This window comes from Eptesicus fuscus, chromosome 22 (genome assembly GCF_027574615.1).
Source record: "Eptesicus fuscus isolate TK198812 chromosome 22, DD_ASM_mEF_20220401, whole genome shotgun sequence".
Taxonomy (NCBI): Eukaryota; Metazoa; Chordata; class Mammalia; order Chiroptera; family Vespertilionidae; genus Eptesicus; species Eptesicus fuscus.
In genome coordinates, this window is record NC_072494.1 from 37,446,065 (window position 1) to 37,472,572 (window position 26,508).

The window sequence follows — 26,508 nt, forward strand, 5'->3', positions numbered from 1 at the left end:
GTCTCACATCAGCCCAGCCGGCCTGTCTCCGTGGGTGAGCATCAGCCTATGAACCAGGAGGTCACGGCTCCATTCCGGTCAGGGCCCAGGCCCAGGGTGCGGGCGCCATCCCCAGTGTGGGGTGTGCAGGGGGCAGCCTATCAGTGATTCTCTCTCATCATTGATGTTTCTATCTCTCTCTCCCTTCCTCTCTGAAATCAATAAAAATATAGTTAAAAAAAACAAAACAAAAAACAAAGTCTTGTCATTAGTCAGCCCTGGTCACACCACAGTTACAGAGACGAGATCTTTAAATTGAAGCTTATGAAACCCGCCTCACTCTCATGATAGCAAACGTTGCAGTTTACCGAGTCCCCCCGCATGCTGGGCAAGGCGGCAGACATCTTACACATTTCAAGTCTAATCCTCCCAACCGCCTAGGGGTGGCCGTGCCCCAACTGACAGGTGTGGAAACTGAGGTCCTACGAGGGGAAGTCACGTGGCTGATGTCACTACAGGAAACATGGGGACAGGTTGGCACCCAGGTCCCGAACTGGAAGCCGGGGGGGGGGGGGGCGTGTGGGTGAGGAGAGTGAGGTGCAGTGTCCTCCAATCCTGAAGAACAGAGAGTCTCCGTGAAGTTGAGTGGTGAACACCCTCGGGAGAAGAATGTCACCAAATACAGTGGCAGCCCCGTGGCTTATTTGGGCATCTGGCTCTCAGGAGAAACTCTGTGTAAGAGAAGGGCTCAGAGGAATGGCAAGAATTCGTGGCAGATCCAGCGCAGCCCGGCCAGGAAGCTCTGTTTGCAGAGGCAGCTGTTGTGAATGCCCCTGGCTAAGGACGGGGCGCTGCCACCGCCCCAGATGCAAGGGCTCCTCGTGATTGCACGTTGTCATGCGCGCATGGTGTCTTACACTCCTCCCAGCGCTTCTGGGTTGTTCTGTGATCAGCTCAGGTGGCCGATGAAGAAGCTGAGGCGAGAGGACTCTGCCAGGGACACTGTCAGCCCAGAACGCCTTTCCCTGAGGCTCGCTGGCAGGTCACCACCTCCTGTCCACTCTGACAGATGCGCGTCCTCCCGGCTGGGCTCGCTCCCTTCGCCGGGGGCCGCCTGGGTGAGCCGGGTGGCTCCAGCAGAACCCCACCACAGCCTTAGTGACAAGTCCCAGTCCCTCTAAACAAATATGCTGGCATTCTGCTTGCCCATCTGCCTGCTGGGTGTTTGGTTCCTGCGAGCCAGGCCTCCAGATGCCACCAACTCTGGTGACCTGAGAAATAAAAACAACAAGTCCCAGACCCGTTGAGCAAAGACAGGCTGTTATTGTCACCAGTGTTCTGCCTGGGGGAGTTGGGCGGTGAGGGGCACAGGCTCCCTAAAGACCCAGTGCAGCCTTGGGCTGTAGAATCCGAGATCCTTGCTGTGTGTCCTGGGGTAAGTTACTTAACTTCTCTGAGCTTCGTTGTTCTTTTACCTCACAGAATAAAGGTATGTGAAATCACTGTAAGTTAAAGTGCTCTGTGGTCTTTTCCTGAATAGGCTCAGCCACTATTGCTGCCACGGTGCGTGCCTGCCTGCCTGGCCCAGGGGTCCTGAGTCACTTTGGGGCAGGAAGTAGAGGGAAGCCTTGCTCCTGTCATCTGCCAGGCAGTTCCTCTGCTTCCTTCAGTCTCTGGAAGGCAGGCCCTGCATCCAGCCAGCCCTCTGGACACCTGTCCCCAGGCAGGAGGCTTCTGCAGGGCTTGTCACTCCTAAGCTCCTTGTCTGTACCCCCAAGTTGGGAAGGATGGTCACATGGTGGCCCTTCAGTAAATGTTTAAAAGGGGGGCTCTGGGCTGTCAGGAAGCAAGAGGAGAGCCACCGACTGGGTGGGAGGAAGGGCCCCACACTTGGTCTGCCTCCCAGTTTGAGTTCATCCTCTGCCAGTATGGCTGCAGGCCCCTCTCCACCAGCCTGAACCATCCTGGTTGCAATAGCATCTCTGTTGTGGTTCCCCAAGGGGAGGTCAGCATCCCCTCACCCCCCACCCCCAACCCCGCACTAGACCAGGGACTCGGGTAGAAGCCATGCTTTCCTACCTGCCCCCATCAGATTGACCCCCAGCTGGGCAGGATCCATTCTTGGGGCTCAGCCGGCGACAGAGCCCAGGCTGGTTGATCCGATGAGCAATTACTTGCCTCTGGCTAAGACAGTGATCTCGCTGAGCTCTTGTTTTGCCTTCTTGTCTAAGAACCTAAAGGCTGTTTTGCAACCTTCTGGCCCCTTTCCTCTAGCCAGAGAAGTGAGCGAGACTTCCCCTGCCCCTGACCCCTCTGACCTGGAGGACAGGGGCACAGGGAGGGGTCGCTGCAGGACATGGGGCAGGGCTGACTCCAGGGGCCATCTCGGGAGACCACCCAGGCGGATCCTCCCCATGGCAGGGCCTACAGAGCAACTCCTTCCGGGGCTAAACACGGGTGAGTGGTTCTGGACCCTCCCCAGCCCCAGCAGCACCCTCTGCAAGCACAGGCCAGGCCAGGCTGCTGCAGGAGAAGCCCTCCACCACTGCGGACAAAGCCCAGAGACAGACACAGGCGTTCCCGCACAGAGAGAGCTCCTTTGGCCCAGGTACTTCCACCTCCCCCCTATCCCCCTGCCCCCCCTGCCCCCCCCCCCCTGCCCGGAGGAAGTCAGATGGTGAGAAATGGTCACTGGCTTTAAATAATCACAACCGGCTATTTTAGGCCTCTGGGGACCGGGTATATTTTCTGAGCTGCAAGAAACACACCTTGCAAGAAGCAACACCTGTTGAGGCCTGACTTCCTCAACCGCCAGCCCTGCTCCCAGGCGGGGCAGCTGGAAGATAAGACGGAGGCCTGCCTCCCCCTGCTGGCGAGCCTGAGGACCACACCACCTCTACACTGGATCCTCTGGAGCAGGCGTCCTCAAACTACGGCCCTCGGGCCACATGCGGGTGTTTCTGCCGTTTTGTTTTTTTACTTCAAAATAAGACATGTGCAGTGTGCATAGGAATTTGTTCATAGTTTTTTTTTTTAAACTATAGTCCGGCCCTCCAACGGTCTGAGGGACAGTGAACTGGCCCCTGTTTAAAAAGTTTGAGGACCCCTGCTGGAGAGACAGAGATGAGCAGTAACACTGCCTGTCTCCCTCCCTCTCCCTTCTCCCACCCAGGGAACCAGAGAGCTTTTTTTTTTTTTTTTTTTTTTTTTATATATTTTTTTTTATTGATTTTAGAGAGGAAGGGAGAGGGAGAGAGAGACAGAAACATCAATGATGAGAGAGAATCATTGATCGGCTGCCTCCTGCACATTCCCTACTGGGGATTGAGCCCACAACCCCAGGCATGTGCCCTTGGCGGGAATCGAACCTAGGACCCTTCAATCCGCAGGCTGACGCTCTATCCACTGAGCCAAACCAGCTAGGGCGGGAACCAGAGAGCTTTACTGCAGCGAGAAAGAGATTTCTGTCTCCCAGAGGCAGGATTTCCCACCCTGCGGGGCGGAAGGAAAGATGAGGCTCAGTAAGTGTGTGACTCCCCCAGGAAGTTGGAGCCTCCTTCTCTGCAGAACCCAGGAAGAGGCAGGCGTGCCCTCTGACTCCCCAGGAGCACCGCCCCCACAGGGCCCTCCTGTGTCCTCTTACCTCCACGGGCCACGGCCTCCTCCTTACCGTGTTCCCCATCTCTGTCTGCCCGGCCACTCCATGAGCATCTGGGCTAAACGAATGGCCGACGTTCAACAGATCTGCAGCCAGAGAGACGCAGCGGGGCAAGGTGGTCTACGTGCCTCGTGGGTTGGGGGTCCTGGTGCTGGAACCAGGGGTCCACGAGAAGGGTCCTGCAATGCCTCTCCCATGGCGGTTCCCACTCACGGGGGAGACAAGCCAGATGACTTTACCAAGAAGTCACATTGCTGCCCCAAGCAGGGAGCAGCGCTGAGTGTACAGCTGGAGGGTAAGTGGCCCCACGGGTGAAGGTTGGAGGACTCCCGGAGCTGAGGCCACGCTGGGGAGCTCTGTCGGGGAGCAGGTGCCCTGGCCTAGATCATGGCTTCCTTATGAGGAAGCTCCTGTGTCACGCTTCCCTCCATGCTCAGCATCTTCTGGATTACAGGGGGCGCTTGCCTGTGCTTCTCGGAGGGCCCCTCTTCCTCTCTCCTGGAGAACATGTGGGTTGAAACAGTGTCCATGTTCGGCTTTCCTCGGACCCTGACCACCTGGGACACCCCTGGGCTCCAGCCGAAGCGAGTCCTGGGGACTGACTGCAGCTCACATAGGAGCTATTTCTTCCCAGAGTTGTTGGCCAGGGAGGTCTCCCCACCCCCACTTGGCCCAGGCTCTCTGCCCTCCCGGCCAGGGCAATAGGAGAAGGAATGTGTGGGGAAGTCCCATGCCCGCTGTCCTGCGCTAGTCATAGCAGCTCTCCACCCTCTAGGCATCTTGCTGGCTGATTTGGTGGTAACTGCTGGAGTCAGTGGCCCTCGGTCCCCAAAGCTGCGTCTCCTCACCGAGGAGAGGGCTTCCTTCATGGTGCCCCTCCTTGCTAATTCCCCCGTGTCAGCAAGATCCCTTAGCAACAAGTGCCATCGCTGGGCAGTGGGTAAATACCTCCTAAAGGGAAACCCCTACTTACCGAAAAATGATGATTCTAGGACAAGGATCTGGAGCCAGATGGACCAGGATCTGAATCTCAGTTCAACCCATTACTGTCTGTGTTGCCTTGGGCAATCAGAATAAGCTCTCTGAGTCTGTTTTCGAATCTGCCAGTGGGATCATGGTTTGTATGGCATGGGGTTGTGCATGGGGACTGAAAGGAGATACTACAGTGACTTCAAGTGGTTTAAATATTGGGTCAAGGACAAGTGGAGCTAAACGCAGCATAGTATATCTTACTGGAAATTTAATACTACTAGAAAATTTTAGGGAAATGTATTTTGAGGTAGACTACCAAAATGTGAACTCTGAATTTTATTTTATTTTTAAAATAAATATTTTTATTGATTTCTGAGAGGAAAGGAGAGGAAGAGAGTTAGGAACATCAATGATGAGAGAGAATCATTGATTGGCTGCCTCCTGCACACCCCCCTTACTGGGGATCGAACCCGCAACCTGGGCATGTGCCCTGACCAGGAATCGAACCCTGACCTCCCGGTTCATAGGTCGATGCTCAAACACTGAGCCACGCTGACCTAGCATGGGTTTAAATTTAAAAAGATGAAATAAAAAACTGAAAGGAATGTTTTTACTTGCTTTGGGTTATGCTCTAAACTAGAGGGTCAGGGGTTACCTGGTTAAGAGTCTGCCTTTGGGAGTATTTCCATGGAAGAGTCTGCAAGTGATGTGTGTGAGCAGCCAGCTCCTGCCGGATGCACAGTGGGGTGGTCAGGACTCATCTGTAAACGTTCCCTGATGAGTCCTGGCTCTCCTGGGCTTCAACCACCGGCACCAGGATGAGAATCAGGCCTGGCACGCCAGTGAGGGGCCAGGGCAGGGGTCCCCTCTTGCAAAATTACTAGGAGCATCAGAAAGGTGGGCGGGAAGAGTCTCTTTTCACATTCCAGGGTGATAGGCCTGGGGGAAGATAAGTCAGTCTGTTCCATGCTTCAGTGCCTCTGTTTGCATGTTGTGCATCCATTTATTTTGCCTATTAGATTCCACTGATAAATGAGATCATACGGTCTTTCTCTTTCTCTGACTGGCTTATTGCCCTTAGCATAATAATCCAGGCCCATCCCTGCTGTTGCAAAAGGTCAGATCTCCCTTTTTTATGGTCGAATAGTACTCCATTATGTAAATGTACCGATCATCTACTTTTTTATCCACTCATCTACTAATGGGCACTTGGGCTGTTTTCAAATCTTGGCTATTGTAAATAATGCTGCTGTGAACATAGGAGTGCATATATTCTGTCAGCATAAGAAACATTCAAAACTGTAGAGAATTTTGATGAGTTTATTTGAGCCAAGCTGACAATGATTGCTGGAAAGCAAAGCCTCGACAGACCGAGAAAATGCTCCAGAAAATGGCAGTTCAGCACTCTGCTTTATCCATCACCACCAAAAAAGCAAACCGAAGCGGGTTGCTGGTGATCTCTGGCTCTGTCTGCGGTGCCTGAGCTTTGAGGGGTCCGGACAAAGGGAAATTACTTTGTTTCTGCGAAGGGATGTTTATCAGGTATGTTATTCCAGATGCAAAAAGACAACAGTCTTCGTTAAGGTGAAGACTGGCCTTTGTCAGGGGAGAGTCTAGCGTTAGGGCATGGCCACCTGCCATAAACTGCTTTCAGTCCAAAAGTTTTAATTTGAGACCATCCTCTGTGGTTACTCTCGGTCTCTGAGGCCTCCCCAGAGCTTGTCAAGTTTAGCACGTGGCCCTTTTTGTCCATAATGTTTCGCATTAGTGTTTTGTGAAACACTATATTCCCAGAAGTGGGATCATTGGGTCAAAAGGCAGTTCCATTTTTTACTTTTTGAGGAAACTTGGCACCGTTCTCCACAGTGGCTGCACCAGTCTGCATTCCCGCCAGCAGTGCACGAGGGTTCCCTTTTCTCCGCCTCCTCCGGGCACGCTTCTGAGTTTCCATCCAGTGAAACCTGGCTTCTCTGTCCTTGTGCACTTTGACCCCCACGTCCTGTGGACCCGGGGCTGACGTCCTGGGTGTTGGGAATCGGTGGCCAGGCCTCCTGGGACTGCCACCAAAATAGTTCATGAGGGGCCAATTGCAAGAGAGAAGAGGGCATGACTGGCCAAAACCAGTGTAAGCTCAGCACAGCGCCAGGCACGCAGTTAAGGAGTTAGTTAATGAATCTGTTTCCGGCTGCTATGTCTGCTTCTGCTCTTCGTACATGTTTGCCTCTTGACAACCAGACCCTTGAACTATTCCCAACCTCCAAGCCCTGGGGTGAAGCCATTATTCCTTTGTGTGACACTGCACTTGTATTTCAGCAGAGACACTTCAAGCTCCTTGCTTGGGTTTGGCTGACAAATTCACAGTCACATATCCAGGAAGACATAATTACATCTTCTGGGTTTGAGGAGACTTCCCTGGGCTTCTGAGGTCCCCCTCCCTTCCTCGAGGACGTGTAGCTGGAGTTTCAGTGAAGCTAAATCAGAACTGGGGTGCAGGGTTTCTGTCCATATTGCAGCTGGGTCCCGCTCAGCATCAGGCTAGTGACAGTCCATTAGTCCATTGTGTGTGGGGTCCACATGGCCATGGCAAATGCAGGAAGCAGGAGCGAGGGAGCCCCACAAGCCAGGAGTCAAGAGCAACCAAGAGAGCGAACGTCTTTGTTCAGGGGAATAAATATCCCAAGTTTCAAGCCCTTGCAGTGGCCACACCTATTCTGGCCAGTGGTCTAGTCTGAGGTGTGACTGACAGCAAGCATTTTCCTTTTGTCACTCTCAGTTGACTGGGCATGTGTCTATTCTCCTCTCTGTCCAATCTGCGGGAATAGACCGGTGGCTCCCTAGAGAGTGCAAAGCTTTAGCGTTCTGGTGAAACTGCCCAAATGACATTCCCGTAATATTTGGCCTCCCCTTTGCTCCTTTCCTGTTATTAACAACTAGAGGCCCGGTGCACAAAATTTGTGCACGGGGGGTGGGAGGGAGGGGCCCCTCAGCCCGGCCTGCACCCTTTCACAATCTGGGATCGCTGGCTCCTAACCGCTCGCCTGCATACCTGCCTCATCACCCCTAACCACTCTTCCTGTCTGCCTGATCACCCTTAACTACTCGCCTGCATGCCCGATCGCCCCTAACCTTCTCTGCCTCAGCCCTTGCTGCCACGGCTTTGTCCAGAAGGTCGTTGGGCTGTCCGGTCTAATTAACATATTATGCCTTATTATTATAGATTAGCTAATTCAAAAGGATAGTTTTCCAGGAAGGAACTCAGTGTTCTTTGTTCTTCCTCAGTCTTTCTGGTTGTGTCAGTGAATTCGTTTGCTTTCTTTGTGATGACACAGGAGGGAGCGCAGTGCTGTTTAGATGACTTTCTCATAGATAAAGAGCGTTGATTTGTCTGGCGACGTGGGCAGTGAGTGAGGTTTCTCCATCTGCCAGGCAAACACAAGAATGCAGAGCGCTGAAGGTAGGCAGGCCTCCGTATCCCTCACAGGTGAGCCCTCCACCCCAGATACTCTTTACTGCCAAGATTAACCCAAGCCTCCCAACTGCGCCTGCTCCACCATGTGATCACTCTGACCTTAGAGAAACCATGCTTTGAGGTTAACCCACATTTATCTTGTTGAATGCTTAAGGCAGTGGTTGGCAAGCTCATTAGTCAACAGAGCCAAATAGCAACAGTACAACGATTGAAATTTCTTTTGAGAGCCAAATTTTTTCAACTTAAACTATATAGGTAGGTACATTGTTATTAACTTAATTAGGGTACTCCTAAACTGGCCTTTGCTAAAAACTCAAGGGGCCAAAGAGCCGCATGTGGCTCGCGAGCCGCAGTTTGCCGACCACTGGCTTAAGGAGCTGAACTTTTCTTCCGATAATCCACCAGAACCAACCTTTCCTTTTACTAAGTAAACTGCTTTCCCCATTCTCATCTTTTCTGATCTGGTCCCAAGGGGAGACAGAAGGCCTCACTGTGTCTGCCAAGTGTGATCTGTGAAGGAATAAACTTTAAAGCTTACTCCCTTCGCAGTTAGACTCAGGGGAGTGTGCAGACCAGATGCATCGTAGGTAGAATACGGAAAAGCAAAGCACATCTCTCCTGCTTCCAGCTTACTGGTGGCTCAGAAGCAAGCTGGTACATAGCCTTGCCACGGCCTTTTACCTTATCCGTGTCCCCAGTCAGGGTCCTGCTGAATTTTCTATCATTCTTACGTAGAAGCTCTCTCCTACTCTGTTTTGTTCCACATTACCCCCATTTGATTCCTAAGCATAATTCTCTTCTAGTCTCTATATTCTATGTAATTGTAAGCAAAGGGAATGGGGACATCCTGGGGAGCTTCTAATTCCAGACCAGGAAACATGAAATCACTGGGGCCCAAGAAATTTTAAGCTAAGCCTGAACTAGCAAAAGTGATAGAACAACTAAGATGAAATTTGGCTCTCATGATTCTTACCTTTTGGGGTATTTGCACTGTGGAATAAAGAGAATTTATTGAATTTTCCTCTGGAATAGTTGTCTGTTAAAAAAGAAGAAGAAGAAGAAATCATCATCCATCCTTGGGTCACATAAACAAGGCCAAAGAGATGCCGAGAATCCAAAGGAAAGAAAGCAGAGAAGAGAGGAGAAAGCAGGAGGGACAGAGGGTTCGGGAACAGGAATGGGTAGTGGGAAGTGCTCTTGTTGATGACTGTAATTATAATTATTAATAATTTGTTTACAAAATAATTAGATTATTTTAAAACTGTGTTGTGTTTAAGTGAACTTAAAATATATAAGATATAGCACTAGCCAGTTTGGCTCAGTGGATAGAGTGTTGGCCTACGGACTAAATGGTCCTGGGTTCGATTCTGGTCAAGGGCACATGCCCGGGTTGTGAGCTCGATTCCCAGCAGGAGGCAGCTGATTGGTGATTCTCTCTCATCATTGATGTTTCTCTCTCTCTTTCTCCTTCTTCCTTCCTCTCTGAAATCAATAAAAATATATATTTTAAAAATATATATTTATGTAAGCTATATAAGTCCCATGAGCTATGAGCCTCCAAGGTGATTAAAGGATAATTTTTGAAGTAATATTTGCAAATAAACCTTGTCATCAGTCAAAAGGGCCTTTGGAACCAGTCCGTAAAGATGACTGACGGAACAGAACGAAACAAAACAATAACGGCAATAACAAAAGCTCCTTCTAGGCTGGTGAAAAGTCTCCTGGATCAATGAAGTTTATTCCTGAACATCCAGGACATCCAGTCCTGTGGTCTCCTGGGAACGTGTCTCCAGCATGGAGGATGCACCAGAAAGTGATCAATTCTGACAGAAGCCAGGCTGAGTGCAGCACAGAGCAGTCTCTCTACAGGAAGAAAAGCTCTCGGGACACTAACACCTTCAGAGAGGACATGTAGGGTCTCCTCTTGGAAAAGCTGTAGGTAAGAGTAGGAGGCTGGAGTGAAAGTGGCATCCGGAGGCTCTAAGGCAGGGGTCCTCAAACTTTTTAAACAGGGGGCCAGTTCACTGTCCCTCAGACCGTTGGAGGGCTGGACTATAGTTAAAAAAAAAACTATGAACAAATTCCTATGCACACTGCACATATCTTATTTTGAAGTAAAAAATCAAAATGGCAAAAACACCCGCATGTGGCCCGCGGGCCGTAGTTTGAGGACGCCGGCTCTAAGGTGTTCATTTTATTACATGGGCCTCTGGGGAAAAGCCCCCCATGACCACGGAGGAGCCAGTTCAGCCTGGACTGCAGTGATTGTTCTTGGCAGGGGGAAGGGAGACTTTCAAAGTTCTCTACTTCACGTCTCCAGATTGCCTCTGTTTATCTAGCTTTTGCCAAACGTTATCTTCATACTCTTCTTTTCAACGAGTTTCCTTTGGATTAACCTTGTGTTCATTTACTGTAGTTTGGTGACCCACACTTGGGAAGCCTTGAGTGTGGCCCAGAGCCACCAGGGGCCTTCTGAGTCCTTTTCTGATGGCTTCTTGAGAAAAAGGCCAGTCTGCTGGCCTCACAACGCAAACGTCATGTCAAAACCACACTACTCTGCCTGGTGTCCTATGCAAACGGAAGCAGGCCTGCTGAGGAGCTGTTGAGTAGCTATTGTGAACTGTGGGGAGAAGGGGTAATTCCACAGATCACAGTGTGAGCATTACTGGTTGGATCGGAACCAGGTGACCCAGAGGTCACCAGCTTCTGCATAAGAAAGAATCCACAAAGACTCGGGGGAGACACGGTGCGTTGGGTTTCAAGGATTGTATATCCTCATCTCCCATGTTGTCCAAATCTATGGGAAAATCTCAAGTAAAACAAGAAGGGCCTCAGAGAGGAGGATAAGGCCCCCAAAAATATAGGAATGGACTCACATTTGGGTTAGAGATTGTATCATACTCTGAGGTCTCTCCAGAAGGGGGATAGCAGTTAAGAATTTCCGGATGAGTGTCCATTCTCTTCTCTTCAATGGACTCTACAACCAAGTTGGAAGAGAATCAGAGTTGGCCCCTCCTTCCACTCACTACCCCCATTGGCTCACCACTCCATCTGACAACCTACTTAGAGTAACCACCTATACTGGTTTCCCTGTAACTAAAGGGTTATTCCAGGGCATGGGACTTTAAGTGCTAACCCCAGGAAAATCCCAGGATTTTCTGGTTACCCTCATTACTTCCCAGGCTCTGAAAGGGGTAGGTACTGGAGAGAGAACTGGAAGGACCTTGGCCTTAGGAGAGAAGCCAGAACTAAGGGATGCCGGCTGATGGTGTTCTCCCTGAGGCAGAGAGTAGGGCCTCTTCATTTCTGTATCCTTAGGCCTACCACCAGTTTGTTGAATTAATGAGAGAGAAAGTGCATGAATGAAGGAAAAGACAAAAATGGTACATGCTCTACCTTTTCCTCTTTGTCTCCATATCGTCAAAATAATTAACACCAGTACGAGGACAATGAGCAGCAAGGGAATCCACAGGTACATGGTGACATCTAGGTTACCAGCAACACCTTCAAAGAGAGAATGGGTGGAGGCCCAGGGAAGGAATCAGTCAGCTAAGGAAAATGACCCAACTTTTAGAACAACTGCTACTTTTCTCCCAGTCTGGTGACTTCCCACGGGCCCCCCGTTTTGACACAGGGCCCATTCCCATGGGGACCAAGAGCTAAAGAAGGCAGAGCTCCTGAGACTTTAGGCTTCTAGAGAAAGGGGAGAGACAGTCACCTTCACAGAGCTTCCGGGCAAAGACGGGGTTTGAAGAGTTGCTGCTAACGGGGTTCCTGGCCACGCAGATGAAGCTCATGTCCTTTTCCTCCAGCATCCAGGTTATGGGGAGGATGGAACCATTATGGGACTCATTGGAGGTCTTCCCCAAGGACTTCCAGCTGTAAGTCACATCCTCTCCTCCCCGTTCCACGAAGCATGTCAGATTGGTCACACAGGTGCCATTTTTATTGTTCTGCAGACCCGAGGTGATTTTGGGCTTTGATAGGTGCTCTATAAAAGAGAAATGGACAACCAAGGTGGAAACTATGCCTATAGCACTCTTTTCCTAAATTATTCTATAAGCTCTGGACCTGAACCTCTTCGAGGTGCTGCAGAGTGGAGCAGAAGTGGCAATTTAGAGCAGAATTCTCATTCTTATCTGGAAAAGAGAACTATCTAGGTCTGCTTGTCCATAGCTATACAGCAGCAACAACAATAGTAATATCTATAATAATAAAAGCATAATATGCTAATTAGACCTAACAACTGAACGACCTTCCAGACATCATTCCGGACATCCTTCCAGAGGAAGCCACATGGCAGGGGCCAAGGCAGAGGCAGTTAGAGGTGATCATGCAGGCAGGCGAGCAGTTAGAGGTGATCAGGCAGGCAGGCGAGCAGTTAGGGGTAATCAGGCAGGGAAGCAGAGTGGTTAGGGGCAATCAGACAGGCAGGTGACTGGTTAGGGGCAATCAGGCAGGCAGAGGTGGTTAGGGGTGATCAGGCAGGCAGGCAAACAGTTAGGGGCGATCAGGCAGGCAAGCAGAGGGGTTAGGGTCGATCAGGCAGGCAGGCAAGTGGCTAGGGGCAATGAGTCAGGCAGGCGAGTGGTTAGGGGTGATAAGGCAGGCAGGTGAGTGGTTAGGGGCAATCAGGCAGTCAGGCAAGCAGTTAGGGATGATCAGGCAGGCAGGCGAATAGTTAGGGGCGATCAGGCAGGCAGAATGGTTAGGGGTGGTCAGGTAGGCAGGCGAGTGGTTAGGGGTGATCAGGCAGGCATGCAGAGTTGTTAGGAGCAATCAGGCAGGCAGGCAGAGTGGTTAGAGGCGATCAGGCAGGCAGGCATGCCAGCAGCTAGGAGCCAGCAATCCCGGATTGCAAGAGAGATGTCCGACTGCCAGTTTAGGCCCAATCCCTAAACTGGCAGTCAGACATCCCCCAAGGTGTCCTGGATTGTGAGAGAGTGCAGGCCGGGCTGTGCCCCCTCACCGCCTCGCATGAATTTCATGTACCGAGCCTCTTGTAAATAATAAGTCAACAAGAATGCAGCTGCCAGTTACTAAGCCCAGCCATATGGCAAGCGTTGTGTTAAATGTATTTTAGATGTAAGCTAATTTTATCTTTTTTAGAGGCTCTCCATTTCTTTGTCCTTAGACTTCCTTGGAGAGACTTTGCCTGAACTCTTCTGGATGAACAACACTTCTGAGGCCCCTTCCTACTTGGTGCTCACTCCTCTCCCTCAGAGGATGAGCAATTGGTTCATTGCTGAGATGGTCTATCATCCGCATTTCTGTACTTGTGGGTTGAACTGTGAAGATTGCTGCTAAATGTGGTTTGCCCTTTTCCCCCTCCCCCTAGCTAGTGTGCCTGCAGAATGCATTCTTCTGTTCCCTTCAGCTGTGTATGTATGGAAGACACACCTGGATCAAGGTGAATGGCCTACCTCCTACAAGTAAACCTGGAGAGCCATCTCCTGGTGTCTGTGATATTGCATCTCAGTGAGTGAGGCAACTATTCTTGTAGCTAGTGGTTGAATAATTGTTTTATAAATTCATCTTTCTTGAATGGGCTCCAAGGTCTAGACTTGGGGGGAAATATTTCTCCTAGATTGCTTTAAAAGAAAAAAATAATGCTTTTTTAAAATTTGTTTTTTATAATCCTCACCCAAGGATATGTTTTTATTAATTTTTAGAGAGGGAGGAAGAGAAGAAAAAGAGATAGAGATAGAGATAGAGATAGGGAGAGAGAGAGAGAGAGAGAGAGAGAGAGAGAGAGAGAGAGAGAGAGAGAGATCAATCGGTTGCCTCAAGTATTTGCTCCCACCGGGGATCAAATCAATCTACGTATGAGTCCTGACTGGGAATCCAACCTACAATCTTTCAGTGTGAGCGAAGATGCCCAACCAGTTGAGCCACCTAGACAAGGCAAGCTAGAGCTATTTTTGTCTTTCTAAATTCTTATGTCTATTTCTCAATTGATTGGAATCTGAGGAGGAAGAGGTGTGATTGACGTTTATACCCAATAATCTTTCTACCACAGGTATCACTTTCCTCCCTATTACAATTATGGAAACTAAGTTTCAGAGAGATTAAGTAACTTGGCTAAGACCATGCAACTAGTAAATAGAGAAGCCAGCATTTGACCTGTGTGATTGCACTTCCCATTTCACCCACCTGTTGCACCACACCGCCTCTTACAGAACCTCTGAGCGGAAGGGGATTTCAGAAGTCAGCTACACCTACTTCAACCATGCAGGAGTTCCATCTTCCACATTCGTGCCAGGTGTTTATCCTGCCTTTGCTTAGACATCTCCAATATCAGGGAGTTTACCACATTACCTGGGCAGTCATTGTACTCACCATAGACCCGCAGCCCGTACTCCTGGGTGATGGGCTCCTGGAGGGACGAGCTGTGTATTTGGACTGAGTAGGCACCCGAGTCATTCTTGCTCAGTTCGCTGAGCTTCAGGGAGTAGTTCCCGGGCAAGAAGTATACCCTTTTCTTGTTATGACCTTTAGTCACTATGACAGTGTCTGGATTGTTTGTCGTTGTTGGCTGTACGGTGCCAAGAGTAATACCTTCAAAGAACCAGATAACGCTGTCAATCCGATCTTGTGAGTGTGTCAGAGGGAAAATCACACACCCACCAACGGCACCAACCAGCTCCTTCTGGGCTCCAGAGGCTGCGGGTCCTGCAGACACAGAGAACCATAAAATAAATGCGAGTCCCTGCTCTTTCCAGCAATTACTCGGCCCCTTTGGGCTCTAGAAAGGTCCCCAGAAAGCCTCTCCGTCCAACCCACCCGGCCCCTGGGAAACCTTTTGGAACCTCATTCACCTGAAGGCATTGAGGCCAGAACTCCTCCTGAAAGGAGTGGCCCGGTGAACCACCCCACTCCCAGAGGCCTCTGGCTGAAGACAAAGCTCTGAGGTAGAGCACGAGACCCAGCTCCATCCCTGACACGCTCCTGGAGGAGAAGACCTGGGAGGTTACAGTCCAAGTCTCTGCCCACTGCTCCTGGGGGAGAGTCTCCACTCCAAACCTCTGCCCCAAGTCAGGAAGGCTCTCCTTCCTCACCCGCATCTAGTTCAGCTCCCCCAGGAGCAGTGGGCGGAGACTTGGACTGTAACCTCCCAGGTCTTCTCCTCCAGGAGCGTGTCAGGGATGGAGCTGGGTCTCGTGCTCTACCTCAGAGCTTTGTCTTCAGCCAGAGGCCTCTGGGAGTGGGGTGGTTCACCGGGCCACTCCTTTCAGGAGGAGTTCTGGCCTCAATGCCTTCAGGTGAATGAGGTTCCAAAAGGTTTCCCAGATCAAGGGACTAGGTTAACATTTGGTAGCATCAGATTCTCTCTCTCTCTCTCTCCCCCCACCCCCCATTGATTTTTAGAGAGAATGGATAGGAGAGAGGGAGGGGGAGAGAGAGAAACATTAATGTGAGAGAGACACATCAATCAGTTGCCTCCCACACATGCCTCAACCCGGGCGGGGATTCTGCAACCCAGGTATGGTCTGGGATCTTGACCAACATTTTTGCTAAATTTATTTTCAAAAGAACTGGTTCCTCTCCCTGGGTAAATAAATGCCTTTTAGGAGGCAATTCCTGTTTTCAAACATTATTCTCCTGGATGGGGGGAGAGGGGAAGGAGGGGGAAGGGGATAGGGAAGGCTGTGCGTGTGGGGGGAGGGTGTCAATGGGGGGCGGGAAAGGGAGTCATCTGTAATACTTTCAATAATAAAGATAAGTTAAAAATAAATAAATAAATAAATAAATAAATAAATAAATGCAATGTGGAGTATTTTCGAAAAGCAGAACACACACACACATACACAAAACACACACATTATTCTCCCTATAATTTATCGGTCAGTGGATATATTCTTTGAGTCCCTCAGGCCTTTATCAAATCATCCTGTTAAGAAATCTGATTTTTCAAACAACTGCTCTCCCTGCCTCCTTAATGCTAAGGTAGGATGGTTTTTCAGTTACTCTCTGATCATCTCAAGGGTACCAAAGTAGTTACAGATGAAATAAATTTTATTTTTAATTACTGATGGATCAGTTAATGCATTTATTCTTTCACTTCAACAACAGAGATGAAGGAATTAATATTTTACAGTCAAATAAAGGTTGGGTATCACTTGCCTTCAAGTAGGTGTAATTCCTGCATTTAGGGCAACTGTGAGTAACTTTTTCTTCACCTGAGGTTTTAGGGAGATGTTTAAGTTAAGGAGGTGGCAAAACTGCAAGTATGTGTGGCTTTCCTGCTGTAGCACACAAGCTGTATTCTCAGGGTAAATGCCAAAAAGTGTAAATTATGCGGTGATATAAGAAAACTAGAGGCCCCCCTCGAAATCCCCGCTGCTGTTTGCAGCCCCACCCACCTGCCCACCGCCTGTCCGCCAAAAACCTTGCAGCTCGGAGCCTGTGGGATGTGGGGGAGGGAACGAGAGATGCTCAATACACCTCATGGTGACCAGTCATTTGGTTGTCCTGGTTGTCATGGACACTGGCTTTATATATATAAATGTAGATAGATAGATACATAAATAGATAGATAGATAGATAGATAGATAGATAGATAGATAGATAGATAGATAGATAGGTAGATAGATGTCTCCACATTCATAATTCAAATGAAACTGGAGGATGACAGTACAAATTGCCAACACGAGTCTAGATAGAGTATATTGTTCTATCTTAATTGTATCTTCAGGAGGGAAGAGGGGTCATGAAAGAAGAAAGTAGCCCCATGCCAGTCCCTAAACATGAGTTTAGAGAATAAGGGGGTGAGTCCCAACAAGTTTTGTGTCCCCTTCCCAATTTACTGTGAAAAGTGATGTAGAAATAAAAGACTTCTCAAAGCTGTCCCAAACTCGACTGCATTTCCCCTTTCTGTGATGGCTCCTCTACCTGCCAGTGTGACCCTATAGAGTTTACCATGACTAGGTAGGTCATGCTTTTTTCATTCAGTCATTTCTCTCTTTAACAAGAATTTTTTTGGTTCCATATTTATGCCAGGCACTGTTTAGGAGCTGAGGATCTAACTGGGGGGCAAGCCAGCCATGGGGTTGGGAGATTATCATCTGATAACTATGTGTTATAAAAAGGAGAGTATAACCAGTGCTTGGGGAAAATACAATGGGGGGACTTAACATGACTGTGGGATCAGCTGACTCTCGAGCAGTGGTTCTCAAGCTTTCTAATGCCTCGACCCTTTAATATAGTTCCTCATGTTGTGGTGACCCCCAACCATAAAATTATTTTCATTGCTACTTCATAACTGTCATTTTGCTACTGTTATGAATTGTAATGTAAATATCTGTGTTTTCCGATGGTCTTAGGTGACCCTGCTAGTGGTTCTCAATCTGTGGGTCCCAACAGGTTGAGAACCATTGCTGTCGCAACCCACAGGTTGAGAACCACTTTTGTAGAGCCTAAAACCATCGGAAAACACAGATATTTACATTATGATTCATAACAGTAGCAAAAATGACAGTTATGAAGTAGCAACGAAAATAATTTTATGGTTGGGGGTCACCACAACACGAGGAACTGTATTAAAGGGTCACGGCGTTAGAAAGCTTGAGAACCACTGCCTAGACCATGAGTGGCTACTAACGCCTACAAGACCTGGGAAGATTTGGCCCCATGACACTCATCTGACCCTCACACTGCGTCAGTGCAGTGAGTGGTGTAACTTGCCTCATTTGCATCCATTTCACCCCTTCCTCGTGGTGTGGCCTCCCGGGTGGTTGGGTAAGAACGGCAGGCTCCCAGCTCGGGTGGCAGCCTTCCTTGGGCATGGTAATTAACCCAGGGCAATCACATAACCTGGGTGGATTGTCTCTGAGAGAAGCCCAGACTTTGGCTCTAAGGCCAGGATGACCACAGGATGCTGTGAGAAGATAGGAAGCCCAGAACTGCCACCCACCTGCTACCAACAGACAAGCAGCCAGTCCTCTCTCCTCACTGGATCCCATTTACCTCCCACCTCACAAGCTTGTGTTTGTGCTGTGTCATTCTCTCGGCCTCTCCAACTGCATTCAAGACCCACAATGCCCAGCTCAAAGCCCTTCCCCGAGGAAGTCTCCAGCTCTTTCTCACACCCACCCAGTAAGAATCCACCAGTCATTTATTTTTTACTTTAAATTCTTCAGAAGGAGGTGTTCCTCAGGGTGGCTATTGGACAGAGCCTTTTGCTGTGAATTAGCCAAAGTCTATAGGCACTTGGTTCCAGATCACCCAGGAGGGTGGGAGCTGGCTTCCTCTCCCAGGCACGTGGAGTGCTGTGAACGCTTTAGAGCTCTGGGTCAACCGGAAGTCAGGAGAGCCGGGTTTCCTTCTGGTTCCTTCATAATAATAACTCCAGCAACAAACACTAGTGTAATGGGCATTATCTTTCTTGATCCCCAAAGCAATTCCATGAGATGGAGGTGAAGCTGCACGTTATAGTTGAGGACACTGGGGCTACAAGATGCTAAGTAACGTTCCCAAGTCCCCAGACTTGAAAATGAGAGAAGTGGGATCTGAAGTTAGTTAATTCCTCTGTCTCAGAGGTCTGCGTTCTGTCCACTACCGCCTCACCGCTTACCACTTGGAGTTTCGGTGTTCTCAACTTTCATAGGAGAAAGAGAACAACCTTTATTTATTGGCCAGGACTTGGGGGAGGATGAAGTGTGCATACGGTTTTGGGGAAGTACAGAGCAGTCTGCAACAAAGTGGAAGCAGGAGAAGGGGCGGGGAAGGTGTTTATAAGGAACACACCTTAAAACTACTTCTTTTTTATTTGTCTCATTTTCGTAAGGAAGGCTGAGACTGAAACACAAAAACAAAAACCCACAGATTTTAGTTTTGGCATAGCTTCTTGGCAAAGTAAGCTTCTCAGGAGGCTGGTCTGGAACCTGATGCCTGCAGACCAGTCACTGATTACTTCACACCATGCAGGGAGCAGTCACTAATAGTCCTGCCTTCAGAGGTGAAGGGAGCCGGGGCAGGAGACACTTTGCCTTCTCTTCTGCTCTAGCCAAGACACTGATACTTTTGGTATCAGAAGAGTCCGCTTTCAGATGCCCTCCAATGTAGAAAGAGCTCCCTCCCTTTGCCACTTGCCTTTACTTCGGGTTATCACCTCCACCCCTTAACCTGCTCCCCCAAGTCTGCCCACAGTTCAGGTTTTAGGTGAGTACCCGCCATGTCCTCCCCCACGTCCCCTTCTCTAAGTTTCATATTAATCACTATTTCTGTTCAGGGAAAAAGTTTATAAGGTGAGAACCTATTTTAGGATCAACTGCTTAGAACCGGGGGCTTCCTAAATAAACTTCTAATGAACTCAAGGAGGGCGCGTGTCTGCTCATGCTGAACAGCTGGTGAGGCCAGGTGGTGGGGAGGAAAGGACTGGGCGTGCTGGCTGTGTGGTCTTGGCCAGATCATTTCACGCAGGCCTGGGGCACGTGTAAACAAATCAGCTCTGTCAGATTCAGAGAGACATCTGCTGGAGGTATCCCCGGAGTCTGATGACCGGAGGCGTACTCCTAACTTATATGGAGCTCCTGATCTGTTCTGAGATCCCTGAGGGTAGTAAAATGTTCAGACCTGAGTACTGTGACAGGCAGAGGAAGTTTCCAGTCCTTCATGGCCTTAAACATAAAGTACCTACAATATGTTATTTTTTTTAACATATTTTATTGTTTTTTTTTTGTTTGTTTGTTTTTACAGAAAGGAAGGGAGAAGGATAGAGAGTTAGAAACATCGAATGAGAGAGAAACATCGATCAGTTTCCTCCTGCACACCCTCTACTGGGGATGTGCCCGCAACCAAGGTACATGCCCTTGACCGGAATCGAACCTGGGACCCTTCAGTCTGCAGACCGACACTCTATCCACTGAGCCAAACCAGTTAGGGCAATATGAGTTTTTATTCCCCCCCCCCCCGCCTCCTTTTTTTTTTTTGGTTAATCTTTACCCTAGGATATTTTTCCTTTTTTTTTTTTTTTTTTTAAGGGAGAGTGGAAGAGAGAAGGAATGACAGAGAGAAACATTGATGTGAGAGAAGCACATCAATTGGCTGCCTCCTATATGAGCAATGGCCAGGGCCAGAGCCGGGGGAAAGCCTGCAACCAAGGCATGTGCCCTTGACCAGAATCAAACTTGGGACACTTTGGTCTGCAGGCTATTGTTCTATCCACTAAGCCAAACTGAGTTTGTTTTGTAGGACCAATATGAGTTTGTTTTCTACAAAGGGACTAATTAAACTCTGGGTTAAGCCCTGGCCAGTGTGCTCAGTGGTTAAAGCGTGGGCCTGTGCACTGAAGAGTTAGGGGTTTGATTCCCAGCCAAGGGCACGTACCTGGTTCACAAGTGCGAGAAGCCACCAATAGATCTCACACTGATTTTTTTTTCTCGCTCTCCACACCCCTCCCTTCCACTCTCTCTCTTAGAAACAAACAACAACAACAACAACAACAAAAAAAACACATTTCTCAGATGAGAATTAATGAAACAAACAAAAATGCTTGGTTTAAGAGATAAAATTAGAGAACCAAGATGGTGGCCTAGGTAAATGCTGCCTCCCACAACCACATCAAAATTACAGCTAAAATACAGAACAACCATCATTCAGAACTGCCTGAAATCTGGCTGAATGGAAGTCCTACACCTAGAGAAGTAAAGAAGAAAGCTCATTGAGACTGAAAGAAATAGACTTACAAGTCCAAGAAGCATGGAGAGTCCCAACCAAGATGAACTCAAAGAGGCCCACACCAAGATACATCATAATTAAAATGCCAAGGGTTAAAGACAATGAGAGATCCTCAAAAGCAGCAAGAGAAAAGCAGTTAGTTTCCTACAGGGAGTGCCCATATGACTGTCAGCTGATTTCTCAACAGAAACTTTGCAGGCCAGAAAGGAGTGCCAAGAAATATTCAAAGTGATGAGAAGCAAGAACCTACAATCAAGATTACTTTACCCAGCAAAGCTATCATTTAGAATTGAAGTTCAGATAAAGAGCTTCACAGACAAGAAAAAGTGAAAGGAGTTGATCACCACAAAAGTAGTATTACATGAAATGTTGAAGGGTATTCTTTAAGAGAGGAAGAAGAAGAAAAAAATAAAAAATATGAACAATAAGATGGCAGTAAATACATATCTATCAACAATTGTATCTAAAAATCAAAATAAACAAAGAAGAAATGTAATGAACAAAATACACTGATGAATAAAATAGTGTCAGAGGCATGGAAACATGAAACAGACTGATGGATCTCTGAGGGAAGGGGTGTGTGGAGGGGAAGGAAGAGGTTAACCAAAGATCTTATATGTACACTAGGGGTCCAGTGCACGAATTTGTGCACCTTGAAAGGAACTGTGGGAGGCAAGGCTGCAGTAGGCACAGGGGCGGGTTTCAGCCTGGCCCTCCCACCCTCGGCCCCCAGTCTCTTGTCTGCTGGAAGCCCTGCTCCCGCTGCCACTGCTCCCATGCGAGGACAGTGCTAGCCCCACTTGCACCCACTGACTGTGCAGAGCGATTGGGGCTAACACCAGCAGAGGGTGCGAGTGGTGCCGGCACTGTCAGTGGGTGCAAGCAGCGGCTGCTGCCCTGATTGCCCCTCAGGAGCAGGGGGAGGTGGAGAAGCCCTGAGGGGTGATCGGGGCCAGCAGCCGCCACTCGCACCCACTGACGGCACTGAGCGATCGGCGCTGGCTCCAGGTGCCAGCAGCGGGTGCAATAAGTAGCTCCAGCAGCAGCAGTGAGTGTGAGCGGGGCCAGCGCCAGCAGGTGTGAGCTCTAGGTAGCTATATACCGTGGCACATGGGAGCGAAGAATTTTCAGTTACCACAAGAGGCTTGCCCCGATGACGGTGGGTTGGTGGAGCAGGTGAGCTGGGGGTGCCAGACCCGCACCCCACCTTGGTCTGGCACCCCCTGCTCACCTGCTCCACCAACCCACCGTGGCCAACACCTGCCATGTTCTGCACATGCCCCCTGGTGGTCAGCGCATGTCAAAGTGACCAGTTGTTCGGTTGTTCCACTGTTTGGTCTATTTGCATATTAGGGTTATATATATATATATATATATATATATATATATATATATATATAGACTAGAGGCCCAGTGCATGAAATTCTTGCAGAGGGGGAGGGGGGGTCCCTCAGCCCGGCTGCACCCTCTCCAATCTGGGACCCCTTGGGAGATGTCTGACTGCTGGTTTAGGCCCGATCCCTGTGGGATGGAGCCTAAACCAGCAGTGGAACAGCCCTCTTGCAATACGGGACTGCTGGCTCCTCGCCACTCACCTGCCTGCCTGATCACCCCAACCACTCTACCTGCCTGCCTGATTGCCCCTAACTGCTCCCCTGCCACCTAGCCACCCCCTAACTGGCCCCCTGCTGACCTGGTCACCCCCTAACTGCTCCCCTGCCAGCCTGTCTGCCCCTAACTGCCCCCCTGCTGAATTTGTTGCCCCCTAACTGGTCCCCTGCCAGCCTGCCTGATCACCCCTAACTACTTTATCTGCCTGCCTGGTCACCCCCTAACTGCCCCCCCCCACTGCCGACCTGGCCACACCCTAACTGGCCCCTGCCCTTGCCAGCCTGGCCGTCCCCTAACTGCCCCCCTGTCCCTGGCGGCCTGGCCTCCCCCTAACTGCTCCCCTGCTGGCCTGGCCACCCCCTATCTGCCCCCCTGCCAGCCTGGCCATCCCCTAACTGCTCACCTGCTGGCCTGATCGCCCCCTATCTTCTCCCCTATTAGCCTGATCTCCCTAACCACCTCTGCTTTGACCCCTGCCAATGTGACTTTGTCTGGAAGGAAGTCGGACATGGTCTAATTAGCATATTACCCTTTATTAGTATAGATATGTATTATCAATGGGAACAGAAAATAGGGTGGTAAAGGCCTGGAGTGGAGGGGGAACTGGATGGAGGGGAGCAATGAGGTGGGAAGGACCTGTAATACTCTCAACAATAAAGAGAGATAAAATTAAAATATTTCCTTTCACCAATATAATTGTTTTATATATCATTTAAAAATATATTTCTAAACATAAAATATATAAGTATCTTATAAATGTATTTAAAGGAAATATCTTAAATATATATATATATATATTATAATCCTCACCTAAAGATATTTTTTCCATTGATTTTTAGAGAGAGTGGAAGGGAAGGAGGGGGAGAGAGAGAGAGAAAAAAAAAAAGAAGAAGAGAGAAACATTGATGTGAGAGAGACATATTAATTGGTTACCAACCCCATGGGCCCCGAGCAGGGCCAAGGATCAGGGATTGAAACTGTAACCCAAGTGTGTGCCCTTGACTGGGAATCTAACCTGTGACCCTTTGCAAACTAACACTCTAACCACTTAGCAACATAGGCCAGGGCTAAATATATATATTTATGAAAAAATAAACATACACCCGTATAATATTATTTTCTTTTTAAAGATGTCCTCCAAGGGAGAGAGGGCTGATGTCCAGGGAAGATGACATTCTTCATCTAATCCGTGGCAGAAATTGTGAGTAGAACACAGGTCCTCCTGATCCCCAACACCACTCCTTCTAGCCCTTCCTTCCCTGGACGCTCAGAAGGGGAGCCGGTCCCCGGAGTCCGTTCTTTTCCTCTCTCTTCAGCCTCTTTCTGCCCTCTGATTCAGAGACAGGAGGATGTGAAAGGCAATATTAGGTCAGGGAGCAGGGCCTCCGGAGTGGAGTCACAGCCCCAGCGTGGACCCAGGACCTAGAGCTACGCCTCTCGGGGGAAGGCAGTCAGGAGAGCAGGAGGATCTGCTGGACTCACCTGTGAGCTGGCAGAGGAGAAAGATGAGGAGGAAGCTAGCTGGGGAAGCAGGCATACTGCTCTCTGGAGGGCAGCCGTTCAAATGGGCGACTTCCCTCCTGAGGCGTTCAGGTTTCTCTCCAAGGGGGTCTACAGAAAGGAGGAGGGTCATGAGATTGACAAATGAGAATGAGTCATGTCTAATTTTTTCTTTCCTTTTCGGTGGCTAGTTAGTACATGAAGGGAAAAAGAAATTGAAACCCAAAGGTGATGAAAGAAACCGCAGGCTCAGAGAAGTTAGGCAAGCCACATGGTGGGCAAAGATATTTGTAATACATTATTCCACAAGAATCTTGTATCCCTAATATATAAAGAAGTCGTATTCATCATTAAGAATTAGGCAGACAAGAGGCTCCAATCGGTACTTCATAAAAAACAATATTGAAGTGGGAAATCAAGAGAAACCACGAAGAAAATAAAGCAAATAGGAATAAAAGGTCAACAGAGACATTACAGTGATTTGTGTGTGTGTGTGTGTGTTAATGTTTACCAGAGGATTTTTTTTCCATTGATTTTTTTTTTTTTTTTTTTTTTTTTTTTTTAGAGAGAGAGTGGAAAGGAAGGGGAGGGACACACAGAGAGTAAGAGAATCATCTATGTGAGAGACACATCGATTGGTTGCCTCTCACATGTACCCCGACCAGGGCCTGGAATTGAACATGAGACCCTTCAGTCCGAAGGCCCAAGCTCTACTCACTGAGCCAACCAGCTAGGGCTAAAGTGAATTTTTTAAAAGAAGGAAGCAGAAGTGGTAGACCTAAAGCCAATCAAACACAAGAAAAAACATTGCAGTCTGCCCTAACTGGTTTGGCTCAGTGGATAGAGCATCAGCTGCGGACTGAAGGGTCCCAGGTTTAATTCTGGTCCAGGGCATGTACCTTGGTTGCTGTCACATCCCCAGTAGGGTGTGTGCAGGAGGCAGCTGATAGATGTTTCTCTATCATGGATGTTTCTAACTATCCCTCTCCCTTCCTCTCTGTAAAAAAATCAATAAAACATATTTTTTAAAAATAATGCAGTCAAAACAGGCAGTAAAAACAATGTATGAGGCTGCTGCTGCTGCTGGCTTAACATGGCATACAGTTAGACAGCGAACTTTTTTTTTTTTTTTTGCAAAAGTAGAAAAAGTACATCCTATATAATAAAAGGGTAATATGCCAATTGACCCAAATAGTGGAATAACCAGAATGACCGCTCCAGTCACTATGAGGCGCAATGGCCACCTCTCGGTCCCTTTCCCTGGCTGGCAGGCTCTGATTGCCCAAAGGTGAACGGGGAACCAAGGATGGTGGTGGGGGAAGCAGGTGGTGCCAGGCCAAAGCCCCCACCCCACCAGTCGCTCCACACACAGAGGGGCGGGGCCGATGAGCCGGCAAAATGGCAGACCTTTTGGTTTCTCCCCCCAGCCGGCAGGCTCCAATTACCTGATGGCGATTGGAGAACTGGGGGTGGGTGGCAGTGGGGGGCACAGCTGGGGAAGATGGCCCTCATCACAGGCCAGGCCTAGGGACTGTACCAGAGCATGAATTTTGTGCACTGGGCCTCTAGTTCTGTAATAACAGTATAGTAAATACTAAGATTGTTAGGGGTAGAAATAGAATAATAGGGAATAGCTATAGTTATAAGAATAGTTATAGTTATATTAATAGCTATAGTTATGTTAATCATGCTCTGTTAACTGTGATTGTTCTATTCTGATTAGAGAAGGCACATTCTAACCTGGCTGAGAGCTGTACACCCTGGGACATGAAATGCTAACACTGGAATGCAGTTCATTCTCCTGAACCGAGAACTTCCCATCATTATGGAAGAATTTACCACCTCCTGGCTGAAACAATCTATTCCTGGAGGTACACACATTTCCTGTAACCTGTAACCACTGCCAACTTCCTCATGCCTGTAATTTCTACTTTCCCATGTAATCTTTGTCCTTCTACCCACCCTTTACTCCCCTACCCCCCACAATCACCACACTGTGAACATAGGGGTGCATAGATTCTTTGAAATTAGTGTTTCTGATTTCTTCAAATAAATTCCCAGAAGTGGAATTGCTGGGTCAGAAGCTTGTCAGTTTCTTTAAAAACTAAACATATATTTACCATATAACCCAGCAATCACACTTCTGAACATTGATCTCAAATAAATTTTTTGCCTTTTGTATTTTGAAGATCTGTTATTACTAGTAATGCACATTTATGATTGTTATGCCTTCCAAATAAATTGATCCCTTTATCATTATGAAATGCCCCTCATTATCACTTTGTCTTAAAGTCTACCTCAGTTTCAGGCTCGACCCCTGGCCCTGGTCAGGGTACATGTGGAAGGCAACCAATCGATGTGTCTCTTTCACATTGATGTTTCTCTCTGTATCTTCTACTCTCTCTGAAAATCAATGGAAAAATATCCTTGGGTGAGGATTAACAACAACAACCAAGTAATCTATACTAATAAAAGGGCAATATGCTAATTAAACCAGACGTCTTCCAGACATCCTTCCGGACAAAGCCATGGTGGCAGGGGCTGAGGCAGAGGCCGTTAGGGGTGATCAGGCTGGCAGGGAGCAGTTATGGGGCAGCCCGGTCAGTAGGGGAGCAGTTAGGGGGCAGCCAGGCTGGCAGGA

General features: G+C 48.6%; 1 protein-coding gene across 1 annotated transcript; it reads right to left on the minus strand.

Moving 5' to 3' along the window:
- Positions 1-4,943: 4,943 nt before the first annotated feature.
- On the minus strand, positions 4,944-23,967 carry SLAMF7 (SLAM family member 7). Its single transcript, XM_054711608.1, has 7 exons — positions 23,850-23,967; positions 14,418-14,750; positions 11,797-12,069; positions 11,475-11,582; positions 10,955-11,055; positions 9,052-9,114; positions 4,944-8,028 (listed from the first exon to the last, which is right to left on the minus strand). The coding sequence occupies exons 1-7, from the start codon at positions 23,902-23,904 to the stop codon at positions 7,957-7,959; spliced, it is 1,005 nt and encodes a 334-aa protein (XP_054567583.1). The 5' UTR covers positions 23,905-23,967; the 3' UTR covers positions 4,944-7,956.
- Between the last annotated feature and the right edge of the window lie 2,541 nt (positions 23,968-26,508).

Coding starts and splice junctions, on each gene's coding strand:
- SLAMF7 (XM_054711608.1), bottom strand. CDS start 23,904: ATGCCTGCTTCCCCAGCTAGCTTCCTCCTCATCTTTCTCCTCTGCCAG. Junction 14,751..23,849: donor TCTCCTCTGCCAGCTCACAG/GTGAGTCCAGCA, acceptor CTGTGTCTGCAG/GACCCGCAGCCTCTGGAGCC. Junction 11,583..11,796: donor TGCCCGGAAGCTCTGTGAAG/GTGACTGTCTCT, acceptor CTCTCTTTGAAG/GTGTTGCTGGTAACCTAGAT.